The 17,827-nt window shown below is 39.9% G+C and overlaps 1 protein-coding gene across 4 annotated transcripts in view; it reads left to right on the top strand.

The window, feature by feature from the left end:
* Positions 1-17,746, top strand: part of ORC3 (origin recognition complex subunit 3) — a 36,220-nt gene extending 18,474 nt beyond the window's left edge. For 3 of the 4 annotated variants that reach the window (XM_081905557.1, XM_081905560.1, XM_081905559.1), the window contains 10 exons: positions 152-215; positions 3,084-3,200; positions 5,158-5,237; positions 6,530-6,663; positions 9,299-9,381; positions 10,642-10,739; positions 11,954-12,095; positions 14,612-14,728; positions 16,244-16,317; positions 17,388-17,746. In XM_081905557.1, coding sequence (XP_081761683.1) covers positions 152-215; positions 3,084-3,200; positions 5,158-5,237; positions 6,530-6,663; positions 9,299-9,381; positions 10,642-10,739; positions 11,954-12,095; positions 14,612-14,728; positions 16,244-16,317; positions 17,388-17,493 — 1,015 coding nt within the window. In that variant the 3' untranslated portion in view covers positions 17,494-17,746. The remainder of the gene's footprint in view (positions 1-151; positions 216-3,083; positions 3,201-5,157; positions 5,238-6,529; positions 6,664-9,298; positions 9,382-10,641; positions 10,740-11,953; positions 12,096-14,611; positions 14,729-16,243; positions 16,318-17,387) is intronic. The other variant, XM_081905558.1, reaches the window with a different exon arrangement.
* The last annotated feature ends 81 nt before the right edge of the window (positions 17,747-17,827 follow it).

Below are 17,827 nucleotides of genomic sequence, written 5' to 3'. Positions count from 1 at the left end.
ATAACAACAACTCATCTAGTATAAGCTGGTAGATTCCTAAGGTTCCAAAATACTGTAATGAAGTCACTTCCTTAAAAAAATGAAAGAAATTATATTGTAAGGTTTGGTTTGGCTTTTCATTTTTTGAAGCACACTTTTCTTTTCTCTTCAGGTTTGTTGAAAACCAAGTATCAAACAAGCAGACAGTTCTGCTGACAGATGATGAATGTTTAAAGGTAAAATGTAGGCTGAAAAACCCCCTTAAGCTTTTAAACCCCTGAGTTCAAGCATTCTTTCCTATGTGCTAAACAGCACAGAGTGAGCAGTGGGACCAAGGAGCAGCCCTGCTCCCAGCACTGCTTGCTCCATCTAAGCCGTCCTGCAGTATCCATGCATACAGCATGTATGTTTGTAGGGAGGGGGCCTCTTCACATGCAAAGGTTTCCCCTAGAATCTGGTGATTGTTCAGGGTTTGATGAACACGCAGTCAACAAAATGCATGACAAATCTTTTGGCTAACATACATTTCTGTGTAAAGCAGGAATTGGGAATCTCTCTCAGTAGAGAGCTGCATGGTGGTAAGAGGCAAAAGTAGGCAGAGCAATGAATGTGAATGTTACTTTGGTACAGTAGACATGTTTCTACACACATGTTCGTGGGCACGCACGCACGCACGCACACCCTTTTTATCCTCCACCTGGCCAAGTAAGAAGAAGCATTGGAGTTTGAGGACACCTTCCAGCTGGGCAGAAACACTCAAGGAGGGTGAAAAGGAGGAGGAGTGAGGATATGGAGAAACCTAGAGGGTTGCATTTGGTCCCCAGCCCTGATATAAAGCAGCCAGATGTTGCAGAATTAGATTCCATTGAAGTCTTTCATATTACACATTTGATAATGTGAGCCAAACCCATATTTTCATGTGTTATGTGTAATCAGCCCATTCACTCACTAAGTATGGCTTGTCTCTTCGACCTGAGCATGCATAGGATTATATCCTTCCAGCAGCACTATGCTACTTTTATGTATTCAGAAGTCAATCCCATACAATTTAGTGAAGCTTACTGTTGACTACGGAATGAATTACAGCTTCAGATGTTTATATACAGAAATTCATGAGTCTTAGAAAAGTCAACTGAGGTCCAGTTTTTTATACAATATAATGCAGAATGTCCAGAAAGACGTATACCTGACATGCATTAAAATGCTGCTCTGTTGTCTTGGAAGTGAAAGATTCTCTTTGGAAGATCACCCTCCTCAAGTCATCTTTATCTGCTAGAAATCATTCATCAAATGAGAGACAGAGTGGCAAACAAGGGCAGTGAAAGCACCAGTGATTCAGTGCTGCATCTTTCCAGCTTAGATAAGGCTTTCATAAAACTGAAAATAAATCTTCCTCCTTTGGGAATTGTCAGACTTTATTTCAAAGTTATAACAACAGTTGAACTTAATAGAAAAACCTGCCAAAAACAACCCAATATCATCAAATAGAAGGCCATAGCACAAAATTATCTGTCAGATGCATCCAATAAATTTAGCAGAACTGGCACACAAATGGATTTCCTCTGTATATCTGTAAGGGGCTGAAGATCTCTAAAGTAAATTTTGTGTGATAGGAAGATATAATCTCAGATCAAATAATTCTGCTAGAATAGAACAAATGGAGTAACTTCTCAAAATACTGACTTCCATCTGTAAATTATAAGAAAATTTGTCAGGCTTTGTTATGGCACTAAGATTTCAGTCTTTGCCAGAAATTTATGTAGTCTGCTATTCCCTATTTGAAGGCAGACATTTAGTGTTTGACTACATACACACATAGTTTTATTTGTTGGCTTTTATAGGTAGAACAATGAGGTTCATTTTAGCCAAGAGATAAGAAGTTTCAGCTTCAGACACACACGGGCACAGCTTGTTGGAGTTGTAAGGCAATCTCAAACACAAATGAACTTCCTACAGGAGATCTTTAGTCACAACTAATTTAAGACACATTGATTTCAATGGGTCTGCTCCTAGGTATAGTTAAGTCTCAATCCAAACCATTAAACGTTTAAGTTGCTCATATAATTTTGAAGATTCACTGTTTAAGAAGTAGTTGCTTTATTGAAGACTCTTTATTTTCTGCCACAGTAGTGGATTTCTTTTAAGGGAAGAGAGTCTGTTATTCACCTCTATACCAAATTGGTGTAAAATAATAGTAGTAAAATGGGGAGAATAGAAAAGGTCATTGCTTTCTCTCTGATAGTTGCCACCCACTGCCCTGCATATTGTGGGTTTACAACCACTAGGAGGCAGATTCTTTGAAGAAAGATTGCCCAGGGATTGGTCTAGGAAGCACCTCTCACTTTCACCCTAGAGCCAGTCTTTCTCCTGCCTGCACAGTAGCTTTACTTCTGTTACAGATGGTTACTATTATTTGTTCATTTTAAGCTAGCTAGCACGTATGAATACTCCATTTGCGGAATATAAATAGCAGTTCTTTCTACTTTGTGTGTCTCTTCTTCATAGGTATTAAAGCAACCTTTTCCTGATTTGTCACTACAGAATAATTATTTTGAATTAATTTGGTATTGAATACACAAAATATTTGTGATGGTGGTCCGTATGAAAGATGTTTCAGCCAGCTTTCTCCCCCAACCCTTTCTGTGCAACAAGTTAATATTTATAAACCATTATCAGAATAAAAAGGCATGCATCAGAAGTAAAAACAGTTTGTAAGGTGGGGGTTTTGAGGTTTGTTTGTTTTTTAGTAGATTGAAAATGCTAGGCTGAGTCTGTGTTTAAATGTAGATGATGGTCTTTTCTTTTCAGGCTTAGGGAACAAACTTTATCTTACTTTGATCCAATCAGCAATAGGGTGGGTGGACATTTTCAAGATTATTTTCTTGAGGACAAGAAACTTTAAAAAAAACAACCCTGATTATTGGCATTCCAGCACAACTCCTAAGACTGTAACCCTATACACACTTACCTGGGAGTAAATTTCATTGAATTTTCAGTAGACATGTATCAAATTGTGCTATAACTTGTACAGTTGAACTATAGGCTCCCAGTTGCTTGCTGTAGCAAGTAGTAGGCTAATCAGACATTTTCCTTTATCGATTTAGGAAACAACACAAGAATTGCTGCAAGACCTACATACTTACCATGAAAATTATTTTCCAATTCTGTGTTGTCTTCATGCTTTCACATCTTCTCTTCCCAAGTATCCATTAGGCAAACAAGTATGTACAAATCTTTTCTGCTTCATGTTTTCACATCTTGAGGAGTTTGAATTCATTTTGCAGTCCTGCTGCTTCACTATCTCTGCAATAGAGCCCAAGCACTATTGAGTTCATTTTTCTTTCTTTTTACTGTTAGTATCACCCAGTATCTGTGCATGTACATTCATCTCAGTGTCTTCTTCACTCTGAAGCAAACACTTAGGTTTTTTGGGCCTAGTTATATTGGGTTGCATCTTAACCTGCTGGCCACAAATGGAAAGGCTCCAGCTGTACCTGCAGAGTCCTCTGTGAACTGGATACTTATATGGTGGGAGGAAGAGGTGACTTCTGCTTATCTTTTCTCCTACCTCCTGTCCCCCAGAGCTACCTCCTAAACTGTTCAAGATGATCTCCCAAGTGTCTCAAGCAGATTTTCAGAGAGGGGAGATTTAGCAAAAATCATCACCCATGCAGGAAAGCATTCAGTTCATGGAGTTCTGTTCTGAGTAACTCTGGAGGATCAAAGATTTGGAGCCATCTAATTGCTTTGGCATCCTTCTGGAAGTCAGAACAGTACTTGAAGGAGCATCTCCACCTCCATCATTCTGCCCGGACCCTGAGGTCCAGTGCTGAAGGCCTTCTGGCGGTTCCCTCGCTGCGAGAAGCCAAGTTACAGGGAACCAGGCAGAGGGCCTTCTCAGTAGTGGCACCTGCCCTGTGGAACGCTCTCCCATCACATGTCAAAGAAAACAACAACTACCAGACTGTTAGAAGACATCTGGAGGCAGCCCTGTTTAGGGAAGCTTTTAATGTTTAACAGACTATTGTATTTTAATATTTTGTTGGAAGCCGCCCAGAGTGGCTGGGGAAGCCCAGCCAGATGGGGGTGTATAAATAATAAATTATTATTATTACTTATTTATTTATTTATTTTATTATTTTATTATTATTGAAACTGCACTCTAGTTAAAGGGCTGGGAAATAATAAAAGATACATTTCCCAAGGCACAGTTAAAGTAGCTTAAGTCTGTAGCGTAGATCTATGCATATCCCATATCACACAAGTGTCCTATTTGGGGCAGGACACCCTAGATTTACAGAAGCCACTTGGCTTCTGATGCCAGTCCCGAAGTCCCATTTTGGTTCTCACCACCGTTGCTGCCACAGCCACCAATATACTTCTGGAAGCCAGTGCCGCATTCTCCTATTCCTCTGGCACTGCTTCCGGAAGTGTGAATGTGTGTGGCAGTGGGCAGTGGTGGGTAAAGGGCTGCTGTTGGCAAGATGCGGTGGGGAGGCAGAGGCGGAAGTGTGTAAGGGCGGTGGAATGATGTGGAGGGGAAAGCAGCAGTGGTGCATACAGGCAGGCAGGGGCGGAATGGTGCGGGGGCAGCGGGGGGGGGGGGAGGCCAGCAGAATGGTGTGGCAGAAGGGAGGTCATGTCCTGATTTGCACTCCCAGGATTTTTGAGGGTATGATATTCGTCATTTTCCTTTTCCTTACCATCATTTTCACCTGAATTGGTTTTCTTTGTAATCTGGGTCTTGGGCTACAAACACTCCCCCTGCCAGTGGTGGAGCTTCATACTCTGGCACCGGGTGGGGGGGGCAGAGAGCAGGCAGGGGCGGGGCTGACACACGTCTTGGGGGTGTGGTGCACATCCTGGGGGCGTGGCACTCTGCCTGAGGGGGCGTGGTGGCCAGTGCAGGCAGGGGGGGCAGCCGCGATGGCACGCTGCCAGGATCATGCTGCCGGGGGTGGTGCGCTCCCCCCGCACTCCTCTTCCTCCACCAGTGCCCCCTACCCCGTTTTAAAGATCTGAATGGTGTTGAGTCATCCACATTTGAGGTCAGTGAGTCCTGAGGACTTCCAGCTTTTCATGAAAACGGTGACAACTTAGCCCTTTGTGTTTTAGATTTTTTTAAATGCTAAATTTAGTTTATTCCGTGCTTGTAAAATGTTCTCTTCTATTTAACAGATCAGAGAGTTATATTGCACATGTTTGGAAAAGAAAGTGTGGGAAACAGAAGAATATGAGTCAGCTATTCAGCTGGTGAGGTAGCCTTCTTTCCATTTTCTTCTTGTGTTTTAGATATTTTAAATGCCTCCATCTGCTATTCAAGAAGAACTCAAGAATGTTGCCAAACAGGAAGCTTTTTTGTAACTGACCGCATTGTTTCTCTTTGATAAAGTGGATGTTTTTAATTTACATTTCTATCCTTTATAGTGGGGTTGCCAGCAGGGATACAGAGCCAAACTCTAATTTTTCATTCATGCTTAGTAACGCTGTGAGGAAAACCATTGAGCTCTTAGTTCTGTTCACTGTATCCTATTACATTTCATCCCCACCCGTTTTCTCCAAGGATTTTGGGAAAACAAATATGGCTCCCTCCCCCATTTTATTATGTGAACAAGGCAGGGAAGCAAGTAAAAATGAGTAATTGGATTAAGATACTGAGATTTTGAACCCAGAGCATCCTGTTTCAAGCCTGACACTCTATTCTCACTACATCATTCTGGCTGTCATTGGTGTGTGCATTATGTATATACGTACTTTCAGCTATAGATGTCAGGATTTTGACATCTATAGCTGTATGGTTTTGATTTAGAAGTTTTTGCTGTGAGCCTACCCATCAGGGCTTTCATTGCACCTAGCTATCCCAGGTGACATTTCTGTGTAATTTCCCATCTTCACAATGTTCTGACAGTAGCCCTGAATGTGCTGTGTTGAAATATCTTGAGTTTGAATGAAGAGATTTTTACTAATGGAGAAGATTCAGAATAAAACTATTTGAGATTTGTAGATTATAAAGAGTGGAATCCAGATTAAGTTAATTGAATGTAGTTACCTTTGAAATCACTAGGAACTAAGTAATGGCTAAGTTAAGCGTATCTGTGAGCTCTTAGAGTTGCATCATATATAGTGCACAGTTTTGTAACTAGCCAAGTAGGGAATAGTGGGTTATAGCCAATGCTCAACAAATGACATTCCACTCTCACAACAGGATGTTCCTTTTCTCTCCTCTCCCTGTGGGCCCCCAAAATCTGCACCCTCTGGAACAGATTTTGAGGCTCCACAGGAGAGGAAGAAGGAATTCTATTGCACAAACAGAAGTCTCTCATGCAAATGGAACAGCAGCATTGAATACAGCCCAGATACTTAAATGGTTTTAACTTTGTTTCTTAATAGTCCACATTCTTAAACAATAAAACTGGTAGCTTGAAAACCATTATGAGTTTTCCATGCTTTTGCAAAAATGCTAGACAAAAGACCAGGCATTCTGCTAAATGCTTCAAGCAGTTTACTGTGTCTATAATAAGTTACTAACATTGTTGGGCTGTTTTTTCAGGATGATGGCCAAGGATGAGTTGGTGGTGATTCTTGAAAAATGTGTGGAGATTATTACTTCTTCTCCTTCAGAACATCTTAAAATCCCTTCAGAGAAACTGAAGCAGTACCTGGACCAATTTAGGAATCTTGAAGGTATTTTTGTACCAGTTTGTGTTAGAAATTTAAAGTCCATTCCCAGCATCAGTCACCATTCTCACTGAAAACTTGGAAAATAGCTTCAGTATACTGGGCACTGTTATAAGAAGAAATTATTGGCAGACAAGAGAATTATTGAAATGTTTGTCACAGTTACAGCAGATGAGGAAAGTCGATAGTCATGAAGTCTGTAGGCTTCCCGACTTGTCTGAAATAAGTCAGCAGCAGGCCTGTTTAATTTTAGAAAATGAATTCCTGAAGTAGTAATGCAAATAAGAAAGTGGCTCTGGGTGTTTTTTTGTGTACAGCTAACATGCAGACCTGCAGCAACAGGTCATTGTCATTGTCCTTTTTCTTCATAGGGGTAGCCTAATTTATTTTACTGTACTACACGATTTCTAGACAGACAGCCTATGATAATACCACAGACCAGCACTGCTTGTTAAGATAAGGCAGACTGTCTTTTGCTGAGCATTACTCCAATTAGATCTGTCCTTATCGTACACGGCTTAAACTAAATAGGAGAAATGTTAGTTTTCAGGCCTTGCACTGCCCCTGCATTTGGCCACCTACTCCATAACTGTTGCTGAATAAAAAAATGAATCCGGTGTTTACGAAGCAGTGGTTTCATTTATGTGGTTTTTGACCTATGCCCATTTACAAAGGTTTTGCTTGTCTGCCTACCCACATTGATAACCACAGTAACAAAAATGGCCAAATACAGGCTTATCTTTGGATTTCTGGCCCGTTCCTTAGCAAAAGATTTTATACATTTCTTAAATGATACCACTTGAATAAAGAGAACTTTAACTTCAGTAATGTTTACTCTAACTGTCCAGTGTAGGTTGTAGCCAACCCACTCTTAATACTTAAAGAGGACACCTTGAAATCAATGGAGTTTGGTTACTTCTGTTCATGGTTTTCAGTGGGCCTCCTTGGAATATGACTTAGTTGGAGTAAGCACACCACAATTCAGCTGCTGACTGAATCGGTTCACCTCAGTATCCTCAAAGTGTTTATAGCTCTTCTTTAAATGAGAGTTGTGTGGTGAAGTGGTTATTGTCAGATTAGAACTTGGGAGACCTGGGTTCAAATTTTCACCCAGCCGTGAAGCTCACAAAGACCTTGGTCCAGTCACTCTTTCTCAGCCTAAACTACCTCACAGGCTTGAGGGAGAACTATGTATGCCACTGAGTTCCTCAGAGGAAAGGCAAGATACAAATAGGGGCTAGCAAGACTGCTTAAAATTAGCAGTCTGCAGATGTTATTAAAATGTATTATCCTTGGAAGCATTATTTGCTGTTTTCGATGTTCTGAAAAAAGACCCCAGATATTTAATACGCTGCATTTGGAAGAAGTACAATAACCTTTGGCTTCATTGTGAACAAATTTCTTTCTGATGCTGATCAGTTCAACACATGTTGCTTATAAAACCTCAAACTATGTACAAGACAGAAATATGAATGCTAGATCAGAAAGTGAATGAGAGCATTTCTTTCTGACTCTGAGAGAAATGTAGGGGAATTGTGCAAGGCACTAATTACAAGGCAAGCGTGAGGGTCCCAAACTCACTTTTTCCTCATTATGCTAACTTGGGGGAGAGAATCAGCAGTTGAAAAGGTGTGAGTAACCCTTCCTTTGCCTGCAAATTCACCCATCGTTTTCCACTCTGCCAACTTGAAGTCCAAAATCAACCAGTGACTCTTTTCCACCTGTAAGCTCATCAAAGGGAAATACATAAACAGAGGCGAGGATTATTTTGATTTGTAAGAAATAGAAGTTTTGTGCGAAGACTACATGTATTAGGCAATTGGCAAACATGAGCTTTAAATCTTAATTTAAGGAGCTTAATTTAATTTAAGAGCTTAATGCTGAAACCTCATAATCAAGGGCTCAATAGATGTGAGAATAGAATTGCAAATATAGGAATATGTGAAGATTTTGAGAACCATCTTATGCGTGCCGTCAATAGGAATAGGTGGAAATTATCCAAATATGAATCAGAAAGCTGTAGTTGAGCTCTGTGCTTTATTTTTGTGTACTTTTAATTCCATAAATCTTTGGTGCTTGAGGCAGTAGAAAATAAGCCTCTTTTCTTTCTAAATATTTTACATAGGGGCAGTGGAGCGGAGTGAGATTCAAAACGTTGTATCCAGCTAAGTTATGCTAAGAGTAGACCCACTGAGATTAGTGTAGCTAAATCAGTTGCAGCCATTAATATCAGTGGGTCTACTCTGCAGATGACTTAATTGAATACAGCTCCTAAAAGTATACATGTGTGTGTTTAACAATAAACGAAAGCTCTGGAAGGCAGTGGAACAGAGCAGTTTAGTTTCCGCGAATGTGCCCAATAAGATTTAATATGGGATTAAGTGGTGCACAGGGATTTCAGTCTTGATGCATCTTATCTCTTATTCTTCTTTGAATAGGAAGTTCTTAAGCTGTCCTGTTTGAATGCAGGAAATTGATGGGGGCAGGGAGAGAAGGGGATTGCAAATTTCTCAAAAACATATTCTCATCTGTTTTCCACTTAACTGTTTGCACCTTTCTCTTCCTTCCATGGACAGGCAGTAGCAGTTCACATAGCCCACACAGTTTTCTGACTGACTGACCCCTGTTCTTATTCTGATAGCAGAAGCCAATGGTGGTCAAGAGGAGCCCATCTCCTCACTACAAGAACTTCAGAAGAAGACAGATCTTTATCACCTGCAAAAGGTCAGACTACCTAGGAATGAAAATATTATTAGCTAGACTGATGGCCGTATTTTAAGCACCTTTGGAATACAAACCAGATAAAGAGAGCAGTTTCAGCTTCAATACAGTGTGATCTTGAAATTCTGACACAGTCCAATGTAGCGAAGGGACAGGGTCCTCCCCAACCCAGTGTTTTCCTTCTTGGTCTGCTCTTTACCATGTCCATTCTTGTCAAAATATACTGAATTCTCTGAACACCCAGATGTTACAACTTGTGCAGAAGTGGATGATAATATGATTTGATTAATCCCGAGAGCAGGAGTTGGGTTTTGCTTGGCACAAATGTTTTACTCTCCCCTGTGCAAAGTATCACAGGTACTAATTGAATTTTGCATTATTGGTAAGTTTTAATCTCAAGGTGCTCCAGGGCTCGGGTTTTTTTCTTCAAAAGTGAATGATCTGAAGTTATACCAGTAAGAGGCAGCAATTTATGGCTCTTCCTTCACATCATAGCAATAGCTGACCTTGGGCCAGTCACTACTTCTCAGCCCAATCAACTTTGCAGATTAGTTGTAAGGACATAGTAGCATGGAACCATGTGCTGAGTTCCTTGGATGAAAAGTATAATTCAAAGGAAATACCTAGTCAGAGAGAGGCCCGTCAACATAAACAATCTCCATTGTTCAAGCATGTGGTACTACATATTCATTGGGAAGGAAGGAATTGATGGAAAAAATCTTGCTACAAAGATGTAGCAGTCACATAAGCACTGGCAGTAACCTCAGATCCTGAGTAATTGAGGATCTGCCATGAAGAGCTAGCCCTTTGGCTCAGCTTGATTGGTCAATCTAGCTGCAAATCAGGGTTGAAGTGTAAAGCAGATTTTAAGAAAACCCAAGAGTTTCACTTACTTGCTTGCTTGGATTAGTATATTATTCTTGCTCTTTGCTGTAATAGAATCACAACTGATGAATTTTAGAAGGAAAGAATTACCTGGAATTTCTGTATCAGGTGGTCATGAATTTGTGGAAACTGTTAGTTCTAGTCCAATAAAATTTCACTTACATGATAGTTGTTAATACTTGTAAAAGTGCAACTGTACTAGTTAAGGAACACAATACTATTTTGTCATCAAGCTAATCCTCTTTATTATTTATCACTGAAATCCACAATAATAAGCTTTTTCTTTCTCATTTTAAAAAAATCTAATAACCTCATTAGCATTGCCAAGTGATTTACTCAATATAATTACTTGGAAATTCCTCTTTTGTTTTGCTTTAGACCCTACTGGAGATGAAGGAATCAAGAAAGCTTAAGAAACTAACAAAATTTGAAATGCTTCGTTTTGAAGTGGTTGACTTTGTAGATGGCCTTGTAAGGTTAGCTTTGCTTTCTTTCTGACTTGGTTGTACAACTTTGCGTAACAAATTTAGTTCAGCAGTAGACAAAGGCGCAGTTCAGCTGTGATGAACCATGGTTTGTTCAACCAAGACAAATGTGCACACCTTCCTTCCTCTCATTCCCTCATCCCTGTGCAATAGGAGGGGAGGGAGGTGCACACACAAAGTTCATTCCCAATCCAACAAATCTGAACTAAGCCCAGATTGGAAATGATAAAATTGGGTAAAAAGTATCTGCAGAAAACCACTCTGTTTCATGCCAATACATTGTGCTCTTAACTTGAACTTGAAATTGGCCCAACATTGCATCAGGAACAAAGAATGTTGTCAACTAAATAGCAGTCTGGCAGGATGGAGGGTCAAGGGCAAAAGGAGGGAGTAGCACATGATGATAACTGATGGGTGTCTATAATAAGACAGCTGTGGAGTGCAGTAGCATTAAGTATGGGGGTTGTGGCTGAATAGTTTATAAACATGGCTTATTCAATAAATCAGGGTTTTTATTTGCTTTGGATGTTTTTCAGTTTCACTTTGGTTCATGGAAATTCAACTAAGATTGAAATACAGCTTTAATAAGGAAATCACCTACAGAATGTTGTGTTAAGTAGCTCTCTCAAAAGGAAAGATTGAAATACAGAAGAAAAAGAAAACAGGCAGAGAAGTTGTTAAGTAACGTCTCACTACAGACTAGGAGACTTTCCATCCTCCTATATTTGATAGGGCACACATTAGCAAACTGATATTGGACCCAAGTCGCGTTTTTTAAAAGCTACTGAGGTGCGTTTTACAACTGCTGCAAATATGTAGAGGAGTTAAATCTGCACAGATCACATTTGGGAGGAATCTGAAAATGGGACAAAATGTGGTAAATGTTGTTGGTAACAGTTGATGGCTTTAGTAGTTCTTCAATTGCTGGTCATTTCCATAAAGTGAGATTGCCAGTGGTGTGTGCAGATTGTTTGTAGCAACTTGCGAAAAAGAGTCAGAACTTTTCATTGCCAAAATTACAATGAAAAGCCCCCAATAATTTCGGTTTATGGCATCTAGCCATTTGTCTACATAGTATCAGAGTTCATTGCAAAATGTATATGCTTGTTGGTTGATGAACACTGTGATCGTAGTAGGAATTAAGAAAGAAATCCATGTGTAATACTAGTCTCTCTCCTGCCCTTTATTCATTGGTGGTTTTTCAGAAATTACCTTGCGCCTGCAGAGATGCAGACATTGCATGAGGTGATGTATTTCAGCGCAGCTAATACCCTCCGTGAACATTTGAATGCTGCCCCACGTGTTGCTCTTCACACTGCTCTCAACAATCCATATTTCTACCTGAAGGTAAGAAATGGGCGGCTAAGCAATGTGCCCACACCCTCCTTGTACTTGGCGATCCCTAACTATGTTTAATGCTGTCCTCCCCGGCTTCCCTCATTGGGTTCAACATGATGAGCCCCCACAGCATCTTATTGCTTGAAATGTTGCTAAATGGTATTTAGAATCTGTTATGGGTCGTGGAGTGTGTTCCATAATGTAATCATTTGAAAATCATGGCACTGTGTTTGGATCATGCAAAACGATCACAAGGTGGCTGTTCTTAAATAGTTGTGAATCATTTTTTTGACTTTGTGAATTGAGTAATCCTGTCCCATGATCACTCCCATGGCTTTTATTTAATAAAAACCTAGATTTTGTAAGATCCATGGACAAGCCTGTCACAAGATTTTTCTCTTAACCTCCTGAGATACTGAAAATGGTAAAACTATACAATATATTTAACTACCTGCTAAAATATCCGTTCCCTGTTGCCTGTTGTTATTGAATTTTTCAACGACAGATCTTCCACTGAAGCACTTTTGATCAGTTCCTTAATAAAAGTATCCACATGCTGACAAAGAAAAAGGAGGAGACTTTAGCAGGCAGATAGCATTTCCTTTTTTTAAGATATATTATAAAAATCAACCTATTTTTATTTGCTGCATTGAGTTAAGTCGTGGAATATAAATTGACAAGAGCCAGGTTGGGAAAACAATGTAAATTGTGTATGTGCCTGTTTTATTTATTTGATCTTATCAGTTATCTCATTTTATGCAGTGTTACACAGTTTAGATGGGAAAAACAAGCTTAATTCAAGTTCCAATATATTTGATAAAAAGCCAAGTCTTTGGCCTGGCATATCTGATTAATTTCTTATGTGCTTTGGGCAACTGTTTCGGGTATCTATGAGTAGTAATCTCTGTTATTCCAGTGCACTACTAGTATTTAATTGTGTTCTGACAGAAAAAATAGCTTTTCATAGTATGAATTCAGTACATTCTGTTCTTTCATGAATTATAAAACTAGGATAAAAAATTATCTTGATAAATATAACTATAAAAGATGTAGGCTGTATAAAATCTAGACATTACTGATTACATAGATACCATTTCTCCTGGTAATATTATGTACCAGTCCTTGAAGAATGTTAGGATCATGTTTATGCTAATCTCTCCATCTTTCCACAAGTGTGGCTAAAGCATCAACTGGGCAAATCCCCAGCTTTACCCACCACAGTGAACCTGCATTACCCCTTTAAGGGGCTATCAACCAAAAATGACTCGCCTCACCTCACCTTTCATTCTAGGTCTAAATTCACAGTCAAAAATTTTCCTCCTGGAGTGCAAGAGGACAGCGTCATAAGTAATGTCTACAGCAGGACCTTGTCTTGAGGATTAATGGGGCTGCAGAATGTTGCTTGTATTAGATTAGCCTTATTTTTAGGGTTTTGTTTTTTACAGTCAAGTAGTACATACATTTTATGGAATTAAATAAAAGACAACTAATTAAGTAAAAACAAGAATGCTTGGAGATGATTTCTGCACATTTTTATCATCGCATTGATTCTGTAAGAGGCACAGCAATATGTGGAATTTCCCACTATGTTTCCTCCCAGGTTGGAATGCTGCTAGAGGCCAAACTAGATGTCTTGTTCAGTTCGTCTGCCGGCCTCCTTCCTAGCCTTCGTGCATAGCGTTGTCATACCTAGCCCTTCTCTGACCATCCCGGGTGTTCCTCCTTTAATCTTTTGTCAGGCTGTTCTAGGTCTTTAAGTTCATTATCTACCCTTCACCAAAATGTCTCAGGGCATCTTACAAAACAAAAAAAGAACAATGGTATAAGTCACAAGGTGAAAAAAGGGTTTAAACCATAGACAGTATAAAATGTCATGTCCCTTCTTTGGGGTCTTGCTGTGTGTGCTGTGTCTCATGTCAAGAAGAACAATCTACTGCAGCTGTTGGTTGCACTAGACTTTCAAGTAATAGGGCCCTCACTCCCATCTTGCAGCCCTCTTGAATGATCAGGTGGTTTTCAAAACCACTCTGTCAGCTAAGAAAGAAAAGCTTTTCCTTTGTGCTTGGATCCTCCCTAACCCTCTTCTCTCCCAGCTGACCTTTTCCTAACTGCCTTCTCCTCCTTAGCAACCTTTCCCTAGCACCTGTTGCCATGACTCTTGCCCTTCCCAATAGCTCCATTTTCCTGACTGCTGCTACCAGGCACAAATGACCCTATTTACTCTTCATCACAGTTGCCCTAAGGAAAATCCAGGGCTGAGCTGAGAAAAAAGTGAACTGTGTCGGCTACATACTGCACTTGCAGCTACTGTGCCTGGTGTAAGAGCAAAGATGAGTAGATTAATATTTCAGAAGGCTGGATGAAGTTAACAGCTTTCTGAAATAGTGGCATACGTTATGATTGTGATGTCCAGAGGTTGGGAAGTGGCTTAGCATAACATTTGCTTGGTGGGTCTGGGATGATGGCGTTATTAGCATATAAATGAAATGTACATGCATAACTCTCATTCTCACTATGAATTTTAGAATGAATCCTTGAAAACTGATGCAGGATGCATTTCTAATGCGGCTCCCGATATCTGTATAGCATACAAGCTTCATTTGGAGTGTGGCAGATTAATTAACCTTGTTGACTGGTTAGAGGTATGTGAACATGAATCGATTGACTGTTTCTGTGCTTTGCTGAATACTTAATCTGCTGTTTCTTTCTAAGCTTCACTTGTTTTGACAGCTAAATTGCTGCTGTATAACACTGAGAGTCCTCTTACTTCTTATTTTTCCATGGTCCCAAAATCAGTCCACATAGCCTTCCCAGCTTATACTAGGACCAGAGTTAAATACAGTAGAACCACTTGCATCTTTGGTAGTGCCAAGGGTCCCCAAGGAACAAGCATCCTAGTGTTCCCATCAAGCCTTGCTTTTATTAGTTTCTCTCCTTTTCTCTCCTATTCTCTAAGTGTGAAAGGCGTGCTCTCTTCTGCAAGCTGGGCTGTCACAAAAGCACCTACACCTTCTTCCCATGGCTTTCTACACAAACCAACAGGGAGAGAAATAGCACCCCTTTTCTTCCCCATAATGGAAAGAAGTAATCCCATTCCCTTGCTTGCAGTTTTTCAGTAAATGGCAGCAGGGTGCTGGTGGTGCATTGTAAAAGCCAACCTGTTTTTCTTCCACTGAGAATGGAAAGAAGCAGCTTCTGTCATGCAAGCAACATTTGAAGGAAGCACCTCTCATTCCTCACTACTGATTCTTCAACCCCCAACTAGTGAGGCATGGATTGCACGTTCTGCAAAGTCCAGCTTTCAGGATAGAAGCCTCCTTTCCTTCCTTCCCCCTTCACTGTGGACAAAAGCAGTCCTGATTTTGTTCCCACTTATTGGATTTATTTCAGAAAGTAAGTCATGCCTCGCTGCAAAAGCCCAAGATGGGAGAGAAAGAAGGGGAACTCACTTCTTTCTTGTTTCTTGTTTGTCATCTTTGGGGTTTTTGTTTTGTTTTGTTTTGTTTTGCAAGAAACAGTAGTTAGGTGTGGCTGCCCCTTTCTTCAAAAGCCCAAATCATGGAAGCAAAATTGCATCTCATGTCATCCTCCGAGACTGCGGAAAAAGGAAGTGTCTTCTGCTAATCAGGCTTTTGTTGGGTCTTGTTGCTGCTACCTCCTGTGTGGTTTAAGTGATCTCTCCAAAACAGGATATGAAATCAAAATTAAACTGATGTGGAGGTGGCAGTAACAAGGTGTCACATGTACCTTCTGCAAAATTCCAGCATTCTAGGAGAGGTCATTGGCAACACTACAAATGGTCTTTACTAACAAGCTGAACAGAAACTTGTTGGCCACTGGCTGAGACCACCCCTGCCCCCCACCAAAAAGCCATTTGTGCTGATCCTAAGTACTGCAACTCTCCATGCTGTATTCAAAACTGTTTAGGAGGCCCCCAAAGTCTTCAGCTGTTTTTTGGTGAAAATTTGTTGTAAGTGGAAGTGCTCTTTGCTAGTGCAAAGCTATCATTGGATTAAACCCTCAGTTTACAAGGATCTTATTTCTCCTCTGTGCTTTGTTAGCATGTCGATATCAAACTCTTTCAGCGTATATATTAATTTGTGACATTTATTACATTTACAAAAAATGGTATAAATCAATACGGTGTTTCCTTCTAGGCTTTTGCTACAGTTGTAGTTGCTGCAGAAAATCCAGATTCCAGTGTCAAGGACCAGATAGATGATGCTATCCAGTATCCTTTTCTGATTCTCTTCTGATTTAGCACCAGCTAGCAAACCAAAATATTATCTTCTTACAAATAACCTGAACAAATCTAAAACGGTCTAGCAGAACATTTTGGAATGTTTTTCAATCCACGTTAAAACAGGGCTGATATTAGAAAGGAAAAATGAACTTATCTAATTTAGACTGATAATCTCCCTGTGTAAGTTGTGTGTGCTGTGCCCAGACACCGTTGTTCTATAAAACATTGTTTATCAGCATGCCTGCCTTGTAAAGACTGTTGATGTTATTTCCAGAGAATAAAGGATGCAATTATTTTACATAACAAGTAACAGTGGGTGGTATGCAACTAAGTTTCACTCAGAGTAGACCCATTGAACTAAATTAACCTTAGTAATTGTTCATTAATTTCAGTGGGTCTACACTGAGTAAAACATAATTGAACACCACCCAGTATGTTTAAGCTCCATCAAATTTTAGTGAGTCTGGAGTTGGTCCTGTACTGACTAATCTGGAACAAGACCCATGAAACTTCTGAGATGACATGTATAAGATTGCAGTGAAAAGCTGTGGTTCTATGCATATGTTGAGATAAGCCCTCGTGGAACAAGAGATTTATTTCTGCATGCAGAGGGTTGTGCTGTAAAACACTTATGACAGAGCTGTGCAGTTTAGGACAGACCTTAGATGTGTTTAGGTGACAAGTTAATTTATAACAAGTCTTTGGAAGAACATCAGCATATCCTAGTCTTTAGAAAAAGAAGCCATACCTTGGGTAGAGAATACATTCACCCTGATCTTTGAGGCAGATGTCTCACCTAGACTAAATTTGTTCCATGTTATTATATGAGCCATATCATGTGTTAGATGAAGAGTGTACACACAGCTGAAAGTTTTACAGCTGCCCCTAATGTGTGTGTATATGAGTGATTTGTAAGCATGTGAAAGCAGTGCTTCAGTGAACTATGCAGAATACTTATCCTATTAGCAAAAAATATATAGTTCTGTATGTTTAGCCCATCTGTGAATGTCCCCTTTGGTAGAGTGAAATGTATTTTTCCTTGACTGCCACTCCCCAAGTGCTCGTTTCATTAGAGCAGTCTCAGAACTGGAACTCTTGGGATTCATAAAGCCTTCCAAGCAGAAAACTGATCATGTGGCGAGACTGACATGGGGCAGCTGCTAGTATACTTTGTACTCAGAGAAGGAAATGCTCTGTGCACTGTGAACAACTGTGGTAGCACTTTCATAATGAGAAGTGCTGTTTTGCCACTGTAACATTGACAAGAACAAGTAGCTTCATGGATTTTGTTTCTTTGCATTAAAGAACAAGCTAAATCCATCCATTTTAGAGAGAGAATCCAGTTGATGTTTGTTTGAGCATTTTGACATTTTTGTGCCTTTTCTACAATGCATGTGAAATAAAACCGAACTTATCACTGATCTCTGTCCTATCTACAGAAAAGCTGAAGAAAATATTAATATTGTTCTGAGCTGAGCAAATTAATATGACTGCACAG

Source organism: Podarcis melisellensis (assembly GCF_964234715.1).
Source record: "Podarcis melisellensis genome assembly, chromosome: 3".
NCBI classification, from domain to species: Eukaryota; Metazoa; Chordata; class Lepidosauria; order Squamata; family Lacertidae; genus Podarcis; species Podarcis melisellensis.
This window is presented reverse-complemented; position numbering and strand designations above follow the sequence as displayed.